Genomic DNA, 22,085 nt, shown 5'->3' with positions numbered 1-22,085 from the left:
TGGAACCCAGGCTGGCCTCATCTTTGAATAGTCATCCTTCTTCAGCCTCCTAAGGGCTGGGATTAAGGATCATTTATTTGTATTATCTTTTCTTAAATGATCACAAACTGAAAACTGCTCAAATTTTAGTGTTGTGTATTAATAAAATTAGATAGCGTACTATAACACACAGCCCTAATTATTACATCATTTTCTTCTCTGATTAAAAAAATAGGTAAAAATAGGGTTTTAAATGAAATTAATATATCATAGCATTATATGTACTTTGCTACATGCATTAGAACTATTGTCATATTTAAAATCCGTGTTTGATTTTTTCAACGTATAACATTTAAACTTGTCAAAAATTGTAATCTGAAACATAGTGTTGTTATAACTAATATAAATATAGTTGAATATAATCTGTTTTATGTTGATCATGCTATTTGAAGGAATTTTATTGTTGACATGAGTCACATTGCCTTCAGATTTACTTTAGTATAAAGGATAAATTCTTGTGCTTTGGAAGACTATTTTATCATGTTCTATTAGAAGGTGAACAAGAGCTGGGGAGATGGCCCTGTTGGTCAATTGCTTGCTATGCAGGCATGAAAATCCTGTAAAAAACTGGACATAAAAGCACGTCTGTTACCTCAGGGACTAGGGAACAGTAGGGGAGCAGAGATAGTTAGGATCCAAGGGCTTGCTGGCTATCTAGGTTAGCCAATCTGTGAGATCTAATATATTAGCAGACTTTGTCTCAAAAATGAGGTGGAGTCATTGAGAAAGACACATGTGTCAGCTTCTGGCTGCCACACACATACATTCTGCAACACATATAACTTTAATCAGAAAGGAAAAGCTCAATTAACAAATTAACAGTGTCATATAATGCATATAAACTACAGAGGTAACTTTCTTTTGTCAATGCATTCATTTTTGGAGTTAATTTATTTTCTTATATATTTGTATGTTGCTATTCTATTATATGAAATTTGTTGAAGTTCATCAAAAGTGGATATGATTCACTTCTAGAATGATAGTGACTTTAGGATTGTTCCATGTACTAATGGATGTATGTATGGGAATGTACTATGGAATTTATCTCTAGAATTTTACAGGTCTGCTGATAATGTTTTGATTTTTTGATGTTTTTAGGAAGATAGCCATATGTTTTTTCCAAGATCAATAATGGGATTATTTCTTGTGTTTCATAAGGATTTTTTTTTTTAATGATTTTTTTCTTTTTCATTAAAGTCCAAGACCTACAAAATTTACAGAGCGCCCTCGGCCTGGAGTTCAGATGATCTGTTCTTCATTCAGTGCTGGTATGATTGTTTACCCTTTTAATTTTCAACTTAAAATTGTGCATTAGAAAACACCTCTCAAAGAGATAAAATTATAAAAGTATTTTCTGCTGCAGCATATATTGTATTCCTATACATATACTAGAGATAATAAGCAAAAAAGAATGAAAATCAAATTAGGCAATTTGATTTTTGATAATTTGAACTTTGCTGGAATTTAGTGTATATAATCACATAAATACCATATTTCTCTATTAGGAACGAATAAGTGATTTCAAAGTTGACTGATTAAAGAATTAATCTTTATACTATCTCATTGCAGATAAAGTATTTTAAAGCTGGTTTGTTTTCATGGGTTTTGAAGATGTTCCATAAAATCAATAAAAATTTTAAAAAATGATGTATTTATTTTGTTCCAGAGTCTTGTTCTAATTAAGCTTCTGCAGTAGCATTTTAAATGATTACCAGAAGGTTTTATGACCTAGGTATTTAAAGTGAATTAATAAAGAAAATGAGGGTGAATAGATTGATATGTAATGTTCCCAGTATCTGTTCCTCCCACCGTTTTTAATTTAATTTAATTTAATTTTTTTTTACAATATAATTCAGTTCTACATATCAGCCACGGATTCTGTTGTTCTCTCCCCTCCCGCCCTCTCCCCTTCCCCCCAGCAATAGCCACAAATGACATAAAATACCTTAGGGTAACACTAACCAAGCAAATGAAGGACCTATATGACAAGAACTTTAAGTCCCTGAAAAAAGAAATTGAAGAAGATATCAGAAAATGGAAAGATCTCCCATGCTCATGGATAGGCAGGACTAACATAGTAAAAATGGCAATTTCACCAAAAGCAATCTACAGATTCAGTGCAATTCCCATCAAAATACCAACGCAATTCTTCACAGACCTGGAAAGAATAATCCTCCCACTGTTTTTATCTACCTTTCTTTATTAGGTAGCTTAGGTAGCAGTATTGACTGAGGGTAAAGGAGTAAACACCAAGACAAACCTAGGTTCTTCATAGGAAGTTTGTTTTTTCCATACTGTGGATTCATGCTCTTTTTCTAAAGCTACAGTGTTGTTTTTAAGGGCCCATTAAGTGGAATCAGTGTGTCTAACACTTGTGTTAGAGTATTGCTCTCAAGATGAATAAAATTGTCATACAAATAGTGATTTTTAAAGTAAAATTTATATGCTATAGTATGCTCATGTAAGTGAACTTTGGGAACAGGCTCGTATTATTGCAGAGTTGGTGTGGGCACATTACTGAGTGAGTTGGCAAAGTAGGGTAAAATGTGATAGGTGCGTAAATGGACAAAGAAGACTCAGCAAAGTTAGTCGTATCACATGTAAGTTGTGTTTTATTTATGAAAGTGTGCTGTTGTTCTTCATAGGTGGAATGTTTTTGGCCACTGGAAGCACTGACCATATTATTAGAGTTTATTTTTTTGGATCAGGTCAGCCAGAGAAAATATCAGAATTGGAGTTTCATACTGTGAGTATTGGTGAAAGATCTAGATGGGTACAGTCTTCAGTGAATCAAGTTTGTACTGAACTTTTGCTGTATGTTTTTCTCTTTGTACAGGACAAAGTTGATAGTATCCAGTTTTCCAACACTAGTAGCAGGTAAAATATATTTGTCTAATTTAATTGCAACTTCAATTTGTCTAATTTGATTGAAACTTTAAAGTTAGAAGATAAAGATAATTGTAGTCAGATTTCAAGTTGTGTAGAAGTTATTCATTCTTGAAGAAAAAAATATAGCTGCCTTACGCAATTTGCCACAGTGTTAGTTATTTGGATATTTTTCTAACAGGAAGGTTTTTTATTGTTGTTTTCTTTTGTTTTTATCCATACATATGTCTTTCCTATCTATCAGAAGAGAAGCCTTTGATAAAAACTGGAAATTGATCACATTACATTTGAGACATTCTTAGGTTTTAAAAAGATGGCTTTCTGTAAATATTCTCCTGTTCTGGATTTAAAAGAAAATGAAGCTACTTCTTGGTATCTTGAATAGAACAAATCAAGATCTTTGATACTGAGGAACAATTTTTTTCCCATTGGAAAATATAATTCTGTTTGTTAAGTGGTCTTAAATCATTTTGAGTATTTTTATTAGCTTGTTGATGACCTATTAAAATGGTCTTATAAGCTCATAAAGTTTTGGGAGTTCTTAGATTTATGGAGACAGAGATAATCATTTTTATTATATTGGAATATTTTATAAATAAAGATGTCCTTTAAAAAGAGAATTTTGGGAAAAGTACATTTTGATGATCCTTACCCGCCCTTGACAGGATTGGACTGTTTTTTTTTTTTTTTTTTTTTTACAGGTTTGTGAGTGGTAGTCGTGATGGGACAGCACGAATTTGGCAATTTAAACGAAGAGAATGGAAAAGCATTTTGTTAGATATGGCTACTCGTCCAGCAGGGTAAGAGATGAGCTTGATTTATTGATTATTAAAATATTGCAGATTGGAATGACCTTCGCTTATAAAGTTGTATACCATGTTAAGATCATTATTTTTCTTCAATACTTTTGGAGGTGAACAGTGTTGATTTTTGTGAACTGTCTCATTGCCCTGAATATTAAGACCTACTGAATTAATTTTTTATTTCAGTTTTATTAAGGAGATGAAAATGTTTGCAACCCAAGTATCTTATATTTCATGTCTGGTTTTTGTTTGTTTTTGAGACTTGATCTCATGTACTGGGTTGATTTGAACCTACTGAACCTACTTTGTAGTCAGAGATGGCACTGGATTCCTGATCCACCTGCCTCCATCACTCTATCTTCTGTTGCTGTAATTCTAGTCAGGTGGCACCACCCATGGTTTTATTGCAATGCTGGGGATTTGCCCCGAACCTTCCTGCATGTTATTAAGCAAGTACCCTACCAACTAAGGCTCCCAAAAAGATGACTTTTTTTACCCAGTGGCTTTCTTCAGCCAAGAAAAATTATAATCCATGTTGTAACTGTTGTTTTGATTATTTCTCTCTACTTGTGTTTATGTTTAGTTGTCTCAGTAGATGAGAGAACAGCACAGTTAGGATAGAATGGTAGCAACAGTAAAAGGTGGGACAATGAGCAGTATGGTATAAAGCAGCTGGACCATAGATAGGTAAAGCAGTTGCATTTTCCCCAGGGTCTCTGTTCCCAATGGCTTATGGATGCCATAATCCTAGAAATCTTGGATTTCCTAATCCATGCAATAACTTCTGCCATTTTGTCAGTTTAACTGTTTTCAGTAATTATAATAATTACTCATGTTAATAACTATAAAGTGTAAATAAAAACACATTTTATCTTTGTCTTCTATTTTAATAATGTCAGTGTAAATATAAATTTGTCCTTTTCAGCCAAAATCTACAAGGGATAGAAGACAAAATCACAAAAATGAAAGTAACTATGGTAGCTTGGGATCGACATGACAACACAGTTATAACTGCAGTTAATAACATGACTCTGAAAGTTTGGAATTCATACACTGGTCAACTAATTCATGTTCTAATGGTGAGAAACAAAACCCACACTTTTAATATTGCTGAGACTGACTTTAGAATGTAGTCTAAAATAAAATAAAACCAATACGTTGTCTAAAACCTCTTGCTTAATTGGGTAACTGAACTTGATAGGTAATTGGGAATGATATAAAAAAAAATGCAAGCAGGATTGACTTGGAAATTCATTGTAAATTGCTCTATGTGTTTGTTGTATGGGAATGCATTAATTATATTCTTGAGTATTAGTAATAATACCTAAGCCATGGACAGTGCTATTATATTAGCACAGTTCTATTATTTTTTAAGCACTGGTAAAGTTGAAAGTTTAGCCAATTTAATAATGATTTCTAGAACCATTGTCATCCTCCTGTATAATTTTAAGTATTTATAACTGCTTTGCTACTTCAAAATATTTCAGGGTCATGAAGATGAGGTGTTTGTTCTCGAGCCACACCCATTTGATCCTAGAGTTCTCTTTTCTGCTGGTCATGATGGAAACGTGATAGTGTGGGATCTAGCAAGAGGAGTCAAAGTTCGATCTTATTTTAACATGGTAATTACATTTCTTGTTTAATAGCTGTAGAGAATTTTTGATAGAGGTAGTCTACATATCACAAGCGAAATCCATTTTAAAACTTAATGCCTTATTTTGACTTTAATTGTCTACAAATAAGGAATTAATTATGTCATATTTATTGAGATACTAAACTTAAAATTAGTTGTTCATTTTATAATGCCTAAGTATTGTGATAACTGGCTTAGTTTTATTTTATCTATGAAACTTTGATGAGTAAGTCATGTAAATAAAGTTATAGGGAAGAAAATGTGTTTGGAAAGCCAGTGCGGGTAAATTATAAAGAAATCTTCATGGTGCATTTTGTTTGGCTTTCTCTTTTTTTTTTTTTTTTCTGGTACAACATAATTTGATTAGAGTATATTAATTTTAAAATTGAAGCCAAAGAATTAAGTAGTTCTTAATTTTGGTCAAATTGATAGTGTGCTAGATGTTTATTTTGGCTCAATGCCTTTTCCCTCCACATTGTGTTCTTATGTAAATTTGGCATATTTTTGTTGAACATTTAAATTATCATTGGTTTGATTATACAAATAGCTTGCTAATCAGCATCTGCCCTCCTCTTTCACCAGTGTATGAAATAAAAAGGATCCTTAAATACTAGACCATACAATCACATAAAAAACTACTTCCTCTGTATTTGAGGTTCCAGTCAACAATGAGAGGAGACAAAGAAACATGTTCCTACTATTTTTACCTGTTTAGATTTTTAAAAGCAGAAGTCCTTTAAAAGGCATAAGATATAATTAGCAAAATAACAAAAATCAGAATTACTTTATAAGATCAGTCATTTTCAACCTGGGAATATAGCTGATGATAGTACTTTCTCAGCGTGTGCTAGGCCTGTAGTTTTCGATTTCATTGGGGCCACACATGCATGCATATCCCCCAGTTATTTGTAAGATGTTTTGCTTATGGAGATAGAATGACAGTGAATGCTATCCTTGATTGATCATACGAGTCAAAAGTTTTATTAGTGAAGTAAGTGACTGACTTTGGCTTTTACCTTGGATGAGCCTTAGTGTACATAAGGTAAGAAATAAGAATTGTACTATTCCCATTTTTATGAAAAATGATTATTTTGGTTAGTTAGTGATGAATGGATTTCCTTTGTGATTATGTAGAGTTTTTTTTTTTTTTTTAAAGTAAATTCATAGATGTGGTAACTTTTCTCTTTTCTATCTTCATATTTCTGGATTGCTCCTTTTGTAAACATCTCTGTTGAATAAGGAAGTTGATCATTTCTCAGTTGGTCCTTAACTGTGCGCACATTAGTGGTTCCCCTCAGTAATTTACATTTCCAAAGAGTGTTTTTACACTGCTATAGAAATGAAGAGTAGTTTTTAGTTAAATCAATTAAACACTGATTCTGAATTTTCCCTCATCAGGTAAGTTTGGAACATTAACATTCCACCATTTCAGCAGACCTAAAAATTGTAGCACTTTTAGATTTATTGATTTTTCTGGTCCTGCTATTGCAATTAGTTCTTTAACCAGAAATCTGATTGTAAACATATCTTAATTACTATAAAATCTATTTTTGAAGCAGTGTGTGGTGGTCTATACTTGTGATCTTAGCCCTTAGAAGATGAAATCAAGATAGTCAAGAGTTGAAGGTCATTTTTAGCTACATAGTGAGTTCCAGACCAGCCTAGGCTATTTGAGACCACATTTTTTAAGTAAAGAAGGAAAGAAAAGGAAATAATTTTGCTTGTTTAAGTTTCAGTTAAGGAGATTTTTTCCCCCTATTCTTTCTATATACAATTAATAGTAAAGCCTAATTAATGGCTGGTTTAAAATTTTCTGTAATTATTAGTATCTTCAAACTGAGAAAAACAAGCTAAAAAAATTATCCTTGTTACAAAGAGAGAGCATATACTACCTTTTGTCTCATTAAAAACAAGTGATTAACTTTATTTTTTAATGGTTTTTAGGGGTTTCTAATTTTTAAATGATTTTTAATTGATTTCAGTATACTTACCAAACTCTACAAATTTGTAGCTTTATGAAAACCTTTCATAAAGGGTAAATTTTTATTTCTAGTTTCATGGAGAAAGTGTTCATTACAAAACTTTGACCAGCTTTGCTTTGATCACACATTAAGTATAAAATTTTCATGTTTTATAAGACTATTACTAATGTGTTCTTAATATTAAATATATTCAGGGCAATAGCTGAGAAATTATCAGTATCATTGTGTAACAACTACCAGTTAAACCCAGCTAGTGATGTGTCTAGGAGTAATAATTTAACAATGATAAAATTCTGAGTTGCTCTTGTGTGATCTTTATTGCACAGTCTTTGTCAATTCTGTGACTTCCATACTTCTTTTGGTCTTTTCTGTTCACTTCATTGCCTGTTCTTTTTATTTAATGGGCTGATGGCAGAAAAAGCATCCAACACTGCTAATAAGAGATTAAAAACAGCTTTGAATGAGATAGAAGCTGATGGTCTTACTGTTCACTCATACCAGTGTTGAGTTGTGGCCTCAGTTTAGCTGTTTGGCTTTGTGTAACTAATCAGAGTTGTTAAATACAACAAAGCTTTGATGAGTCCTAACGCAATCTCTGATGTGGTGTTGTACTTCTCATCCTAAATCACAGTTGGTATTTGTAAATATTTGTGAGCATTGGTTGTCATGTCTAGTCATCCTTTGTAGAATTTGAGAATGAATAATCCTCAGAGTACTCCAATTTAGTCTTAGAAATGCTGAATGCTTATATAGTATTTTAAAGAATTTTAAAAATTGAAGCTTATAAAATGAGTAAATTCACTCATTATAAAATGAATAAGTAAATTGGACCAACAGCTAGAAAATAAGGAAAGAATGCTATGCCTTTAAAAGAATGAGTCTTTAAAATATATACAAATACTTAAAAATAAATGTTTAGGGCTGGGCTGGGAATGTAGCTCCAATGCTGAAGTAAATGTTTACCTAACATGCACAAGGTACTGGGCTCAGTCTACACTAACCCATCCATTAGTATTAAGCATATTTTTAGAATATGTTTTCTGCATTAGTCTCTGTTTTCTGAATAATTTGATTCATGTCTAAATATATATTATAATTTTGAAAGATAATAAAATTAATTTAAAAAGTAATTCAATGTTATGGATAGCTTTACATTTTCTATACTTTACCAATTAGGAAAATTAGAAGTCTGTTCTTAAAATCTTAAGAAGTAAATCCTGTATTATTAAAGTTTTTCATGTGAAAAGTTAAATTTTTAAATGTATATACTTGATAATCATATTTTAATAAAACTTCAATAGCTATATATTAAGAGACTATTTTAATAAGAACCAATATAGTCAGCATTCAAGTAAGCATTCTTTTCTATTAAACTAAGACTTTTTCAAAAGTTCTTGCCTTATTTTAGGACTATTTAAATTTGTAAACAAAACAATAGGTTTGGGATTAAGAATTCACATAGTTTCTTTTATGCTTAAATAATTTCTAATTGATTTTACTTCATAGTTATATAACTGAATTCTCAGCCTGCTAATGATATTTCTGAAAATAATAATGGGGTAACGTCTTGTTTTTATTGCTAGCACTTCTTTTCAGAGGACCAGAATGATTAAAAACAGTTGGCAGGCAGGCTCTGGGTTTGTTTCTGTTAATTATGAGATATACAAGAATAGAATAAGTAACATGCTTAGTGAAGGGCTAAAACACATTCCTCTCATCTTCTCTACTCTGTTGTCTCATCACATTTGTAGAAAACAACCTTTATTCCTCTCCTTCCCCTCACTGCTTTCCTATTTATTCTTCCTCTTCCTTTTCTAGAGAAGAAACTAAAGAGAGTATTGTAAAGAAGTCAACAACATATTAAGACATTATTCCTCAAAAAAATTACTGAGTTTCTAGACTTTGTACTTTATTCTTGTCTAGTAAGTTTTGAAACTATGTTAGTACTTAATGTTTCAGCTTGAACAGCCCTTGCATAATCTAAGTAATCAAGGAAAAATGCTATATATTTGGGCAGTTTATTAAAGCATATAGTGTATATTATATATACTCAAAACCAATTATGTATAGCTTAAAACCCATGTTTTTGCTTGGCATTGACATGAATAAAACAATTGTTACTTTTGTTGAGTTTTTTGAAACTACATTGTCTAAATGCCAATTAAATACTTAAAAGTAGTTGTTTATTGGAATAACTTGAAAATGTGTGCTGCATACTCTTTGTACTAAAATTTGTGTCATTTACAATCCTAGAAAGAATTAGGTAGGTTTAAAGCTTACTAGAAACTTAAATGGGCCTTTAAAAAAAAAAAGGAATACAAGAGTTGGTTTTGGTCCTCCCTTTTTTCCATTAAACTGTCATACAGTATAATAAGAATTAACAAATTTACAAATGGATTTTAATTTTATAGATTAAAATTTCTTTTACATTTCTTAGTGCTAGTGTACATTAAATGTATAGATTGTACAAATAGTATATATATTAAGTTAACAGTGCTCAGAGTGGCATTTGCATGCCCTTTACTAGATTTTTCTTGTCTTTGCTCCCTCGCTTTATCTCGTTGCTCTTCACATCTCTTAGTCATCACTGGTTTTTACTCTGTATTTTTCTAATTTTGTCAGGTTATTCAAAGCTGTAGTTTGTTGCTTCTTATCTGGTTTTTATTTTAATTAAAGAAAATACAGTATGTCTAATTAGCAAATGCTTTTTTTTTTTTTTACTGAGTTTGATAATCTGCTTTGCTTTGTTGTTCCGTGGGTAGATTCCAATTAAGAGATTTTGTTTAATAAAGTTTTCTTTATTTTTATAATTGTTCTCTTAACCATTCTTTACTTAAAGAGTCTTTTAAAAATGTTCCAGTGTCCACTAATCCAGAACAATGTATTTCTCCTTGCAACATTCCAAATGAGTAGAGGCTGCCAATAAACCACTCAGGATTTTTGCAAATGCCTATTTCTGATATTAGCATGTTCTCAGTGTGATTTTGTTTTAGGTAATTGTAGTTGTGTGTATCTAGGAAAGTGAAAAGCTGAAAATAGTTGTAGCTTATCATGTTAACCACTTGGAAATTGGGAATTCAGATTTGTTCCCCCGCCCCCTTTCATTCTCCATTCCTCTCGCTGTCTAGTAAGGTAGTATCACATCTACAGTGTCTGTGTAAAACATTCTGAATGCTTGTAGTTTCTGTTCCATTGTCTGAGTATAGAATTACCTTCACTTTTCTCAGTATCTATAACTATTATTTTCCAGTTTCTCAGGCTCTTAGATTGATTCTTCTCTCTTTCATCTTTGTATTGGTACAAAAATATCATATATTAGTTTTTAATTGACATAAAAATTAGTTTTCAGTTTGTCATACTGTTGAGCAACTTGCATAGTGCTCTTTTTTTATCTGCTAACCATTATCTCTGGATTTGAAAATTATAAGAAGTATGTATATTTATATATGACGTAAAAATGAAATTGAAGGCATTTTTATTAGCAAATATTTAAGTAATGTATGTTGTGATTATAAAATATCAGTGCCCCCAGAATGATAAAGACATGGCTGTGTTAACAGTTAACTTGAAGAACTAAAACATGCTTGAAATGATAAATATTGATGCCAAATAGCAAGACAAATTAGAACAAACAGTTGCTATATCTGAAGATACAGTGGTCAGTTCAGGTGGGATGATCCAAATTTTGTTTATGAGAATGAATTGGAACTCTGTGTGAAAGGTTAAATAAATATAAAGTCAGTAAGAAAGAATCATTAATAAGAGGAACAGTATAAGAAATAAGTATTGGACTGGAGAGATGACTTAGTGGTTAAGAGCATTGACTGCTTGTCCAGAGGTCCTGAGTTCAACTCCCAGCAACCACATGGTGGCTTCACAACCATCTGTAGTGGGATCTGATGCCCTCTTCTGATACAACATTGATAGTACACTCATATACATAAATAAGTTTTAAAAAATAAGTGTTGATAAAATAATGTAGGAATTTTGTAATAGACTTATAAATAATAGGTAGTGAGCTGAAACCACAACGAAGAGGGTTTAACAATAGCCTCAAGTGATCTTGAAATAGTGAAACATTCTAGTGGTTTTCATAAATACATACATAAACACAGCCCCCAAACCAATGTAACAGTAGTTTTGTTGGAAGGAGTCATATTTCAAGTATGAAATTAAGTAGATGTAGGGAGGGCTAGTTTAGTTATTTAAAGATGAAAAATTGTATGAGTAGGTAGTAAGTAGGAAATTTATGAATGAAAAGTTATGTGTAACACTTGTTTTTTTCTCTGAATGATAGATGGCTGGGGAGTGACATGGAGGAAAGATCTAGTACATGCATTCAGGTAGTTAAGCCTGAGGTACTCTGACAGTGATGGCATTATTAACAGAAGTTCAAGGTAGAGAGAACAGATTTTTTAAAAGTTCGTTCCATGTTTATTTCCTGTGGATTTCCTATTGTGGAACTGTCCAGCCAACATTTGGAGATGCTGTGACTAGAGGGTCTAGGAGTTCAGAACGGAATTGTTTCTTGGTAGAGGTAGAGAGTGGTATAGAGAGTTTAGAATTAACCTTTTTTTTTTTTTTTTTTTTTTTTTTTTTTTTTTTTTTTTTTTTTGGTTTTTTTCGAGACAGGGTTTCTCTGTGTAGCTTTGCGCCTTTCCTGGAGCTCACTTGGTAGCCCAGGCTGGCCTCGAACTCACAGAGATCCGCCTGGCTCTGCCTCCCGAGTGCTGGGATTAAAGGCGTGCGCCACCACCGCCCGGCAGAATTAGCCTTTTTTAAATGCTCCTGTTCGGCAGAATGGACAGAAGACATCAAAATCCCTAAGGTGTCTTAGCCCTCATTTTATTTTCAGAGAGTTGGGAGAAGGAGAATTCCATTATACTTGGAGCTGGCTTATTTATTTTTATTTTGATGAATTTCTAGAGCTGAGTCTTCAAAATCATTCTTATATAATACATTGTTTCTATTTTATGTAATAGTTGATTCACTAGTTTATCCCATAGCAGGTATTGCAATTTTGTCTTTGGTACAAATTTCTTTTAATAGCTATTTTTACTTTATATGTAGTTACCTTACCATACATTAAAGAAATTTCAGTATTAAAAACAGTGACAACCTTTTAAGGTGTTTAGAAAGTTACTAGATGAATAGAATATGGATAATATCTGTTAATACATTATCTTGGTTTAAGCTACAGGAATGATTGGAAGGTATGTTCAGTATATTGAATGAATTTCTTAAAACTAGTTTTTATTATTACATTTGTGTGGATAGATGTGTAGGTGAAGGTCAGAGGACAACTTTGTGGAGTTGATTTTTAATCTTCCACCATGTTGATCTCAGGGAGTGAACTCAGGTCTTCAGGCTTGATGTCAAGCCCCTTTACCCACTGACTCACCACTGGCCCATGCAGTATTCATTTTTTATTTTTCCCAGTGTTGCCTAATTTTAAGGGTTCTTTATACACAAGAGGTTTTTCTAAACATATATTCTCTCTGCTATTTAATATTTAGGATATGTCTGTCCTAAAGAAGTTATTGGAATGTTTTCTAGCTCAAGTGCAAGTGGTCCCTTCCAACTAGTTGTACATTTAAAGAATGAAAAAAAAATTCAATGAGAAAGCGAAGTGGCGCTGGTCATAGAATTGGCATACTTCTTTAATAGGGTGGTTTTGCATAAGGTATTTCATCTCTGTGTTTGTTTTGAGGTCTTCTAGAAGTATGTGTTTTTCATTCCAGTTGGTCAGCCTTCCTCACTAACGTATTAGACCTCATACTTTTAGTCTGTATTTTAGTCCTTCTGATATAATTCATGTTGGGATTTGTCTAGGTCTTTGAATAACCTTCCTGGGTCCTCATGATTTTAGGACTAGAGTAGGATTCTCACCAGCTGTTTCACTGCTCATTCTTCAGCAGAGCTAGGAGATGATTACTTCCCCAGTTCTAGCAGAGTTCTTCTTAGTCTTCCAGTTCTCTTGACAAGGGTTTAACATACATTTTCTAAAAATACTTCTAGGACTTAGTCACATAGAATTTTCTAATCAGGAGGACACTATTTTAAGCTTCATCTTCTACTTTTAAAAAGTAGAATATAGTAATGCTGAATATGTCTTTTATTAGCTATTTTTTACTGTTGTTTAATATGTAGGATTTTTGTTTTATGGTCTTAATATTTGCATACTAGAGGAATAGTTCACCTGGAAGAAATCTTGCTTGGCTTTAAAATTTTGTCACTGCTTTGTTTTGTGTAACTATTTTATTATAACATGAAATAAATAGTATGAATCATATGCATTTTTTATATTTACTCATTAGTTTTGTTAGGTAGAACATAGACCTCATATTCTTTATATATATGTATATATATATATATATATTCTTTTATATATGTATATATATAATTTCTTTTACAAATAGTTTTTTGTTTTTATTAATTTTTTTAAGATTCATTGCTTCCTAGTTATACATATACATTCAAACTTTCATTTATAAATCACTTAACTGGTTTAAAAGGTAAAATCCTTTTCAGAGAGTATTGTTTTTTTTTCTCCTTGTTGACTTTGTCAGTCATAATACACAATACAAAAACGATGCGAGTAGGATAGTCTCTTCATTAATTTTCTATTACTGTGATAAATGTCCATGACCTAAACAGTGTAAAAAAGAAAGCAGTTAATGATGACTTAGAGTTTGAGAGGGTGAGGTTTTGACCATCCTGACAGGGAGCTTGGCAGCAGGCAGGGAGGAATGGTGCTGGACAGAAGCTCAGAGCTGACATATCCACAAGCATGAGGCAGAGAGAGGGTGAGGGAAGGAGAGAGGGCGAGGAAGACAGACAAAGAAACTATCTGGGAGTGGCATTGAATTTTGATACCTAAAGCCCACGCCCAGTGACACACCTCCTCCAACAAGGCCACACATCTTAATCCTTCCCAGTTACACTAACTGGGAATTACATATTGAAACATGAGCCTGTGGGAATCATTTTCATTCAGATCACCACATTCCACTCCGTGTCCTCCATAGACTTGTTATATCACAAAACAAAATTCATTTAGTCCAACTTAGAAGTCCCAGAGTCTTTCACTTTCAAGACTGTTTAAAAGTCCAAAGTCTCTTTTGAGACTCAGAACAACTAATTTAACTCCCTGTAAAATAAAAAAAAAAAAGCAAATAATTATATACTCCAGCGTGAAATGGCACAAAATATACAATACCATTCCAAAGGAGGAATCCGGGTTTAGCAAGACTTAAACCCAGAAGGGCAAATTCTGAAGTTCAGAGTGCCATGTCTTCATGTCAGAGAGCTTAGGTTCTGTTCTTTGAGCTCTATTGACTACAACACAGTTCTCCCTCTTGGACTGGTACTACTCCCTACATTCCCTGTTGGTAACTTCCTTTAGTGATAAAACCCACTCCTTTGTCATCTCCAGCATCCTTGGGTCTCTAACACAATCCATGTATTCTTTCACAGCTTTTCACGTTAGACTCTTCAGGCCTTCCTGCAGGAACTCTTCTGCAAAATGCCTGGCCGCAATGGCTTTTCAGATACTGTGTTTGTAGGACACAGAGATCTTGTATGATTGTCATTTTAGAGCTTTATAAGTTCCAGTTCAGCCAAAATATTCTTCTGGGCATCTACTAACTGTAAATATGAGCACATTGATAGATAGCATGCATGTAAACTTGAGTAACCCCCACACCACCCCCGCCACCAAATTAAATGTAGTGCATGATGACTAAGACATCCAGAGAGGATGCCATGCTCATGAAGGTTTCCTTTGTTGTTGCTAACTGTAACTACACTCACATCTCTTCCTTTATACTATTGTAGCTTAAAACTAGAAACTTAGACGTATTATATAAAAGTGAAGCTCCAGAAGCATTTATAAAATCTTTGCCTTTTTCCTTTTGGAACTTTTTGAGTGAACTGATGACCAAAACATCTTACTCATGGCTTAGACATTCAGAGATTTTTTTTTATTCTTGTTCATGTGGTTAGTTACTTGTAAACTTGTATAGCATTTATTTGCCTGTAAGAGTACTGAACATTTAAAATGTGAATCGTGACGTTTCTACTTACAGTCTTTCAGTTCTGGCATATGCTGTATGGCTAATGTCCTAGACTACTATGGAGAAAGTAGTTCTGTCCTTTCTTGTTTTTGAAGTTGTTTCAAAGCGGTACCTTCCTCTGCTATCTTGCCTTCAAGTTTCTTTACACCCAAGAAACTATCCTATGTCATTAATGATTCATTTCTTTTATGTGGTAAGTTCTTTATATATTAGCATTAGGAAAGCTTACTTGTTTTCTTTAATAATTTTATGGAGAGCTGCTTTCTTTTCTGTTGTCATCATCTGGGATATCAATAATAAGTATCATATCTATATCTATCTAGATACATATTTTTTTAACCTTCAGAGATCAAAAGGCAAAGTTAGTTGTCTTTTTGAGACCATCCTATTGTCTGAATTTTAGAGTGGTGCTTTCTCTTTTGACTGAAGTACTTATTTTTCTTGAGCTATCAGTGGCTCTTCTGCATTTAAATCTGCCTTTCTGCCAAATTTTTAATACTCAAAGTTACCACTTCTTTCTATCCAAGCATTTCCTAGTTTATAAGCAGTCAAGTTCAGTTTGTTCTAGATCAGTGGATACCGGAACAGAAAGGAGGTATTTCTTACCTGATAATGTGTGTGTTCCGATTCTGCTAATCCAGAAATCCAATCACAGTTGTTGAAAATCATCATCCATTAGTTATTATTTGTTTGGGAGTCAACTCCCTATTTTAGATGTTTCTGAAATTCAGTCCCTAGATGTGCTTTAGATAGGGTAGAATTTTTACCTCTTTCAGAGCACTGCTAAAGAAGTTTTCAACTGGAACATAGTCTGAAGAAGCACTGAGAGCAAAAAAATCAGAGTGGTGATTGGCCACCTCTGTTTGATTGACAGGTTGCAGGGAGAAATCCATTCGTTCTGGATTAATGGAACTGGAAAACAGAAAACAATTATCAGGTAAAAAAACCCTTTTCTTTAACCTTTAAAATTCACCATTAAAAGATGAGTCAGACCACCAGGGAATTTTTTTTTTTTTTAAACCAAAACGAATGAAATTTAGTGTCTTGTAAGCAGTGATCTCTGGCTAGTACTTCTGAGTGTTACAAAAGAAATTGCTACCGTTGCTCCATGTTCTTAGCCTTTACAGAAAAGGCAGGAATGAATGGAAATAGATGGAATGTATGGTTCATTTATGTTTTAATCTGGGTTAAAATGTGAAGTAGAATTCTCTGGGTGGGGGGGCAATCTGTGTATTTTTATTTTCTGAATTGTGTCTGCTTTGTAACTAGGATTCTTTCTTTTTCAATGCTGTTAATCTGAAAGTTTTCATGAATTTTCACCAATTTTACTGTACTCTGTTATACTTAATCTTCCCTTTATCAGGATGTATGTATACTTTTAAATCTTTCCATTATAAAAATGTAGTAACGTAGGACCAGCTCTTTATTATTTTAATGACGGTTTTCTGATTTTTGGTTAAATATGTTTCAGATTGAAGGCCAAGGACATGGTGCCGTGTTTGACTGCAAATGCTCCCCTGATGGTCAGCACTTTGCATGTACAGACTCTCATGGACATCTTTTAATTTTTGGTTTTGGGTCCAGTAGCAAGTATGACAAGGTAGAGTATGATAAGCATGCATTGTTTTCCTGTCATGGGTGTTTAGGGGTTATGTATTTTTCTTAGTTGTGGGTGAGAATGCACATTTTTAGAAATAGAAAGCTTGGAGCTGGAGAGATGCTCAGTCGTTAAGAGCACTTAATGTCTTTCAGAGGAGCTGAGCTTGGTTCCCAGAACTCATGGCAGGCAGCTCAAAACCATATATATGTAGCTCCTGTGCCAGGGGATTTGATGCCTCTAGCCCCTGTGGACACCTACACTCAAGAGTGCATACCCATATGTAAATACACACATACACACACATATGCATGCACCCCTACACATAATTAAAAATGATCTTTAAAATCAGCTCAAAGAATCATATCCTAAACAGTATAGAGACTTGCTTTTAGAAAGCAGTGTAAAGACATTTGTACCTCTATAAAATTATACTTTTCTATAATTATATAGTAATTATAATTAGTTCCGAAGGAATAACTTTTTACATATCTTGTTAGAACAATCTAGATTTGAATTCTTAAATTGGGATAAATTAACTTTCAATAGAAGATGGTGCCCATAAAAGGGCTTTTCAAATTAAGTGAAATGATTATATAGGTAATATATATTTATGTAAGGTATAATTCTTTAGCTTTCATGTGATTCTCAGACTGTGTGATCCGCTAATGTTTTGTTGCTAAATATTCTTCAGGACTAGTGGTTAAAATAAGTAAATGTTTTGTTTGTAGCATAATAAATGAATAATTTACAATTTAGTTTAAAACATTGTAAATTAACCAATGAAAATTTGAAGTTGTATATCTATCAGGGCTGAGTTCATAATTTTACGTTATTGAAAGTACTCTAGAATCAGTGCTTTCTTTTTCATTATGTTAGTATTTTAAGTCTTGAGGCTTGGAGTGTAGTATATAGCATGTTTGGGACTCTGTGTTCAATTCCCCCAAAAATATCACATGCCTAAAGATTTAAAAAAGAGCATAGTATCAGTGAAAGTAAAAGTATCATTCGATGTTTTATGCCTAGATGTAATTTTACTTACCATTTAAACTAAAAAGCTTATTTTTAATGATGGGTTCTTTTTTAATGTATATGACATGCCACCCTTGTTTACAGAGAAAACAGCAGATTTTCTTACACTGTACAATGATGAATATAGAAATATGCTTAAAATGATTTAAGAATAGAAAATTCTTTGGTTCCTTCAATCCTTCCTTTTAATTCTGGAGATTAAACATGCCATAGCTGCTGAAATTAAATCCCAGTCCCATTTTGTTCTTTTAAGTAGATGTGAAATACCATAATCTATAGTATAGTGTTAGGCTTTTATTAGAAATTTTATCAATTTTTTTCACAATTTTATTTTTCCAATATTTTATGGACTTTTTTTTTTTTTTTACAGATAGCAGATCAGATGTTTTTTCATAGTGATTATCGGCCCCTTATTCGTGATGCCAACAATTTTGTATTAGATGAGCAGACTCAGCAGGCACCTCATCTCATGCCTCCCCCTTTTCTGGTTGATGTTGACGGAAATCCTCATCCTTCAAGATACCAGAGATTAGTTCCAGGTCGTGAAAATTGTAGGGAGGAGCAGCTCATCCCTCAAATGGGAGTCACTTCTTCAGGTAGGCATCCATTTTCATAGGTGTCTAATTTCTTACAGATTCTAAAACTTTTTACACGCTTGTTTTGAACAAATGAAAAGTTCTTCTAATAAATATATAAACATTACAAGATAATTAAAACATTGGAGATTTTAACTAATAATTTTGTTTCATAGCAGTTTCCAACCTCAAGGGATTACTAGGATCATCATAAATGAAATCATTTATTCATTTAACAAACATTAATTGAAAACCTTCTTTTATCCTGACCTACTAAGCTTTGAATATTTAGTAGGAAATTAGACATGATCCATGCTGTCAAAAACTTAGTCACAAAGTTTAATTAACAGTTTTAAACAACATAGTTGTAATTATGATTGATATTAGTAAAATTAATAACAGCGAGAAAAATCTAAAACTGGAATGACTATTCATGTTGGAGTACATATTTAAAGAGTTGATCACTTTTTTTTTTTTTTAAATTTGAGGCAGGGTTTTATTCTGTAGGGCCATCTGGCCTGACCATCATTATGTTAATCCAAGTTGGTCTTGAATGAACAGAAATCCTTCTGCCTCTTCTCTTGGGTGCTGGGATTAAAGACGTGTTTAGAAGTGATCAACTTTTAAAGGTTTATGAGAAGATAGGGCTGAAAAATGCAGAGAGCTGCTTCTGAAAAGTCATGGAATGTTGAGGTGAGATGAGCTGAAGAGTTGAGTGGTAGTTAGAATGTAGACAAGGTGTGCAGACTCTTTTTTCCCTATTCGACAAGTGTAGCATTGACTGAGTTATTAAGTGAAGGTAATAAAGAACCTCTAAAGATTAAACCAGTTTTGTCATTAGGAATGATATAGAATAAAAAGAATATTTGTGAATATACATACAGGTTTTACACTATATTGTAATGGACAGAGCTTCTGAATAGATTGTGTGCCGAATGAAGTATGAGTTTAGGTCCTATAAATAGAACCGAAGACTCAAAATGTGATACAGCAAGCTATAAGATTGGGTGTAAAATTGAAATAAAGATGACATATTAGATAGAAAGTGCTGGTTCTTAAATTAGACAGTCCCCCGTGATGGATGGTTAAAAAAAAAAAAGTATTCAGAGAATTGCCTCCATTGCCACTTTTAGAGTGGGCTTGTATATTTAATACATAAGTTCAAACTAATGTTTCTTAGCATACTCACAGAAGCTGAGAATAGCTACTGGTTGATAACTAGTCATATTCATATTCTAGAAGTTTCAGTACTAGAGAAGTACCATTCATGGAATTAAAATTAATGAGGATGCATGGAATATCTTGGAGTACAACTGGCAAGGATTAGTTTTTTCTCAGGTCTCAAAATAATTTCCTTATCAAGGGTTTTATGCACAAGAAATTAAAGAAGATTTATTCTTTAAATATCAATGTTATTATAATTGTTACTTTTCTTCCATTTTACATCTTATATAAAGCTTTCATAGATAATTAATTATTGCATTATTTGGAAACAGATTTTACAGTTGTGTCATATAAACATTTACCATATGCCCTATTCTGTTGCTGCTTTTAGATGTAGTGCTAGGTATCTTTATCTTTGCTGAAAAATACCCTACAGTAGCAAGTGAAGCAGGAAGAGTAAAGTGGAGCAGCTCCGTCAGTGGAGAGGGAGAGTTGTTCATTGGCAGCAGAGGGGAGACTGACTAATGCAGGAGGGTGTGACCGTTAACCACTGTTACTCACACTTCCGCCAGCAAGGCCCACAATTTCAGTAGAGCACCACAGACTGGAGGGTGAGCTTTCAGAGCACGTGTCTGGGAGAAGCACTCCAGGTCCAAAGCATAACAGAAGTATAAAATGGCGGGATCTTGAAACCAAGATTGGTAGCAGTTATTAACAATGATTCATAAAAGAAATTTCAGTGGTAATTCCAACTTCTTAGTATTGTTTTTCAATTTTTTTCTAGATCTCAAAATTGTCATTATTTTGGTATTCTGAAATACAAAAGTACTTAATACAAAAAAGAACAAAACCAAGTGTTTTAAGAAAAATATTAGCATCATTACTATTTGTAAATTTAGGATTTTGAAAATTATTTGCTAAATACTGGAAAGATAAGTAAAACTAGATGTAGCCTATTGTAATAATAAAATTGATTTGAGTGTAGTTTTGTTATATTGATACCTAAATGTATTTCTTTAATTGTAAACATAAGGAGGCTATACCAAATTATTAATCAACATTGAAATATGATCTAGTAGCAAATTAGGAAATTGAGTGTAGATAATTTGACTTTAGCTCTATCTTTCTCTGCTTTTTAGCTGTATGACCTAGTCATTTTATTTTTCATATTTAATTAGAGTATTCTCATGTAAAATATATCAAGTAATACATGGTATTTTCTTTTTCTAGACTTCTCTTATTGTTACTTCATTTCAGAATATTCTTTGGGTAGTCTCTTTACAATTTATGTCTACTCTAAAATTCTGACCTTTACTCATTATATACCCATGTACACCTAATGTTAATTATTCCACTTGTTAGTTTTAATGGAAGTAGTTTCATAAATCTTACATTAGTAAATGTTCTTGATTTTTTTCATTCTATCTTCAAGATTTAACTTTTCAAAAAAGATTGATTTTATTTTTAATTGTGTCTGTGTAGGGGAGTGGGCTGGTGTGTGGTTGCCTGTGTCCAATCTCCAAGGCGTTGGAGTTAACAAAAGTAGTTGTAAGCTGCCTCATGTGGATGCTGGGAATTGAACTGGGATCCTCTGCAAGACTAGCACAAGTTCTTAACTGCTGGGCTATATCTCTCTAGCCCCAAGATTGAACATTTTTATGTGCTTCAGTTTATGCTAGATTTAAGAATTAACTTATCAAGATAACTTTTATATTCCATATTTGCCTATGTACTAAGATAGAAGATTGATAAGGACCTGAAAGAGGGAAACAGCTTATTCTTTCAAGGGAATTTTAGAAAAATTTCACAGTGAAAACAAAGTATCGTATGTATCTTTATATGATGAAATTTCAAAGAACAAAGAGAAGTCAAGTGTTTATATGACTAGTGTGAATAGGAGGTGTTAATAAGTAGGTTGGGCTAAATACACGAAATTCCTGTATATATCCAAGCACTGATCTGACGGGTTCATAACATGCTTAACCTAAGCTTCCATTCAAATGCCGCCTTCTCCAAGAGGCTGCTCTAACTTCTGGCTTACCATAGCTGTCTTTTAGTTCCTGTTTTTCTTTCTTTTTACCTTATTTTTTTTTTACATCTTTCACATTCTGCATTTATCTGCAAGCTTATTGTTGAATTGCCCCAATCAGGGTGGGTAGTTTGCTGTAGGACAAAGATCTTGATCTGATTTGTCACTGGATCTCTAGTAACAGGCATATTCTCAGGCACATAGTAGACAACCAAGAGTTTGCTGAATTAATGAGACAGTTGTCAGAAATTCAGAGTAAATAGGAAATTC

At 32.8% G+C, this 22,085-nt stretch overlaps 1 protein-coding gene across 1 annotated transcript in view; it reads left to right on the top strand.

The window, feature by feature from the left end:
- Positions 1-22,085, top strand: part of LOC114680653 (pleckstrin homology domain interacting protein) — a 127,011-nt gene that overhangs the window by 51,490 nt on the left and 53,436 nt on the right. Inside the window, exons 10-17 of the mRNA XM_037208233.1 lie at positions 1,237-1,307; positions 2,685-2,785; positions 2,876-2,916; positions 3,627-3,725; positions 4,654-4,807; positions 5,216-5,350; positions 16,890-17,018; positions 18,418-18,643. Of these exons, the coding sequence (XP_037064128.1) occupies positions 1,237-1,307; positions 2,685-2,785; positions 2,876-2,916; positions 3,627-3,725; positions 4,654-4,807; positions 5,216-5,350; positions 16,890-17,018; positions 18,418-18,643 (956 nt within the window). The remainder of the gene's footprint in view (positions 1-1,236; positions 1,308-2,684; positions 2,786-2,875; positions 2,917-3,626; positions 3,726-4,653; positions 4,808-5,215; positions 5,351-16,889; positions 17,019-18,417; positions 18,644-22,085) is intronic.

Source organism: Peromyscus leucopus, chromosome 7, assembly GCF_004664715.2.
Source record: "Peromyscus leucopus breed LL Stock chromosome 7, UCI_PerLeu_2.1, whole genome shotgun sequence".
Classification (NCBI taxonomy): domain Eukaryota; kingdom Metazoa; phylum Chordata; class Mammalia; order Rodentia; family Cricetidae; genus Peromyscus; species Peromyscus leucopus.
Note: the sequence above shows the minus strand (reverse complement) of the source record. Positions and strands in the feature narration are given on the sequence as shown.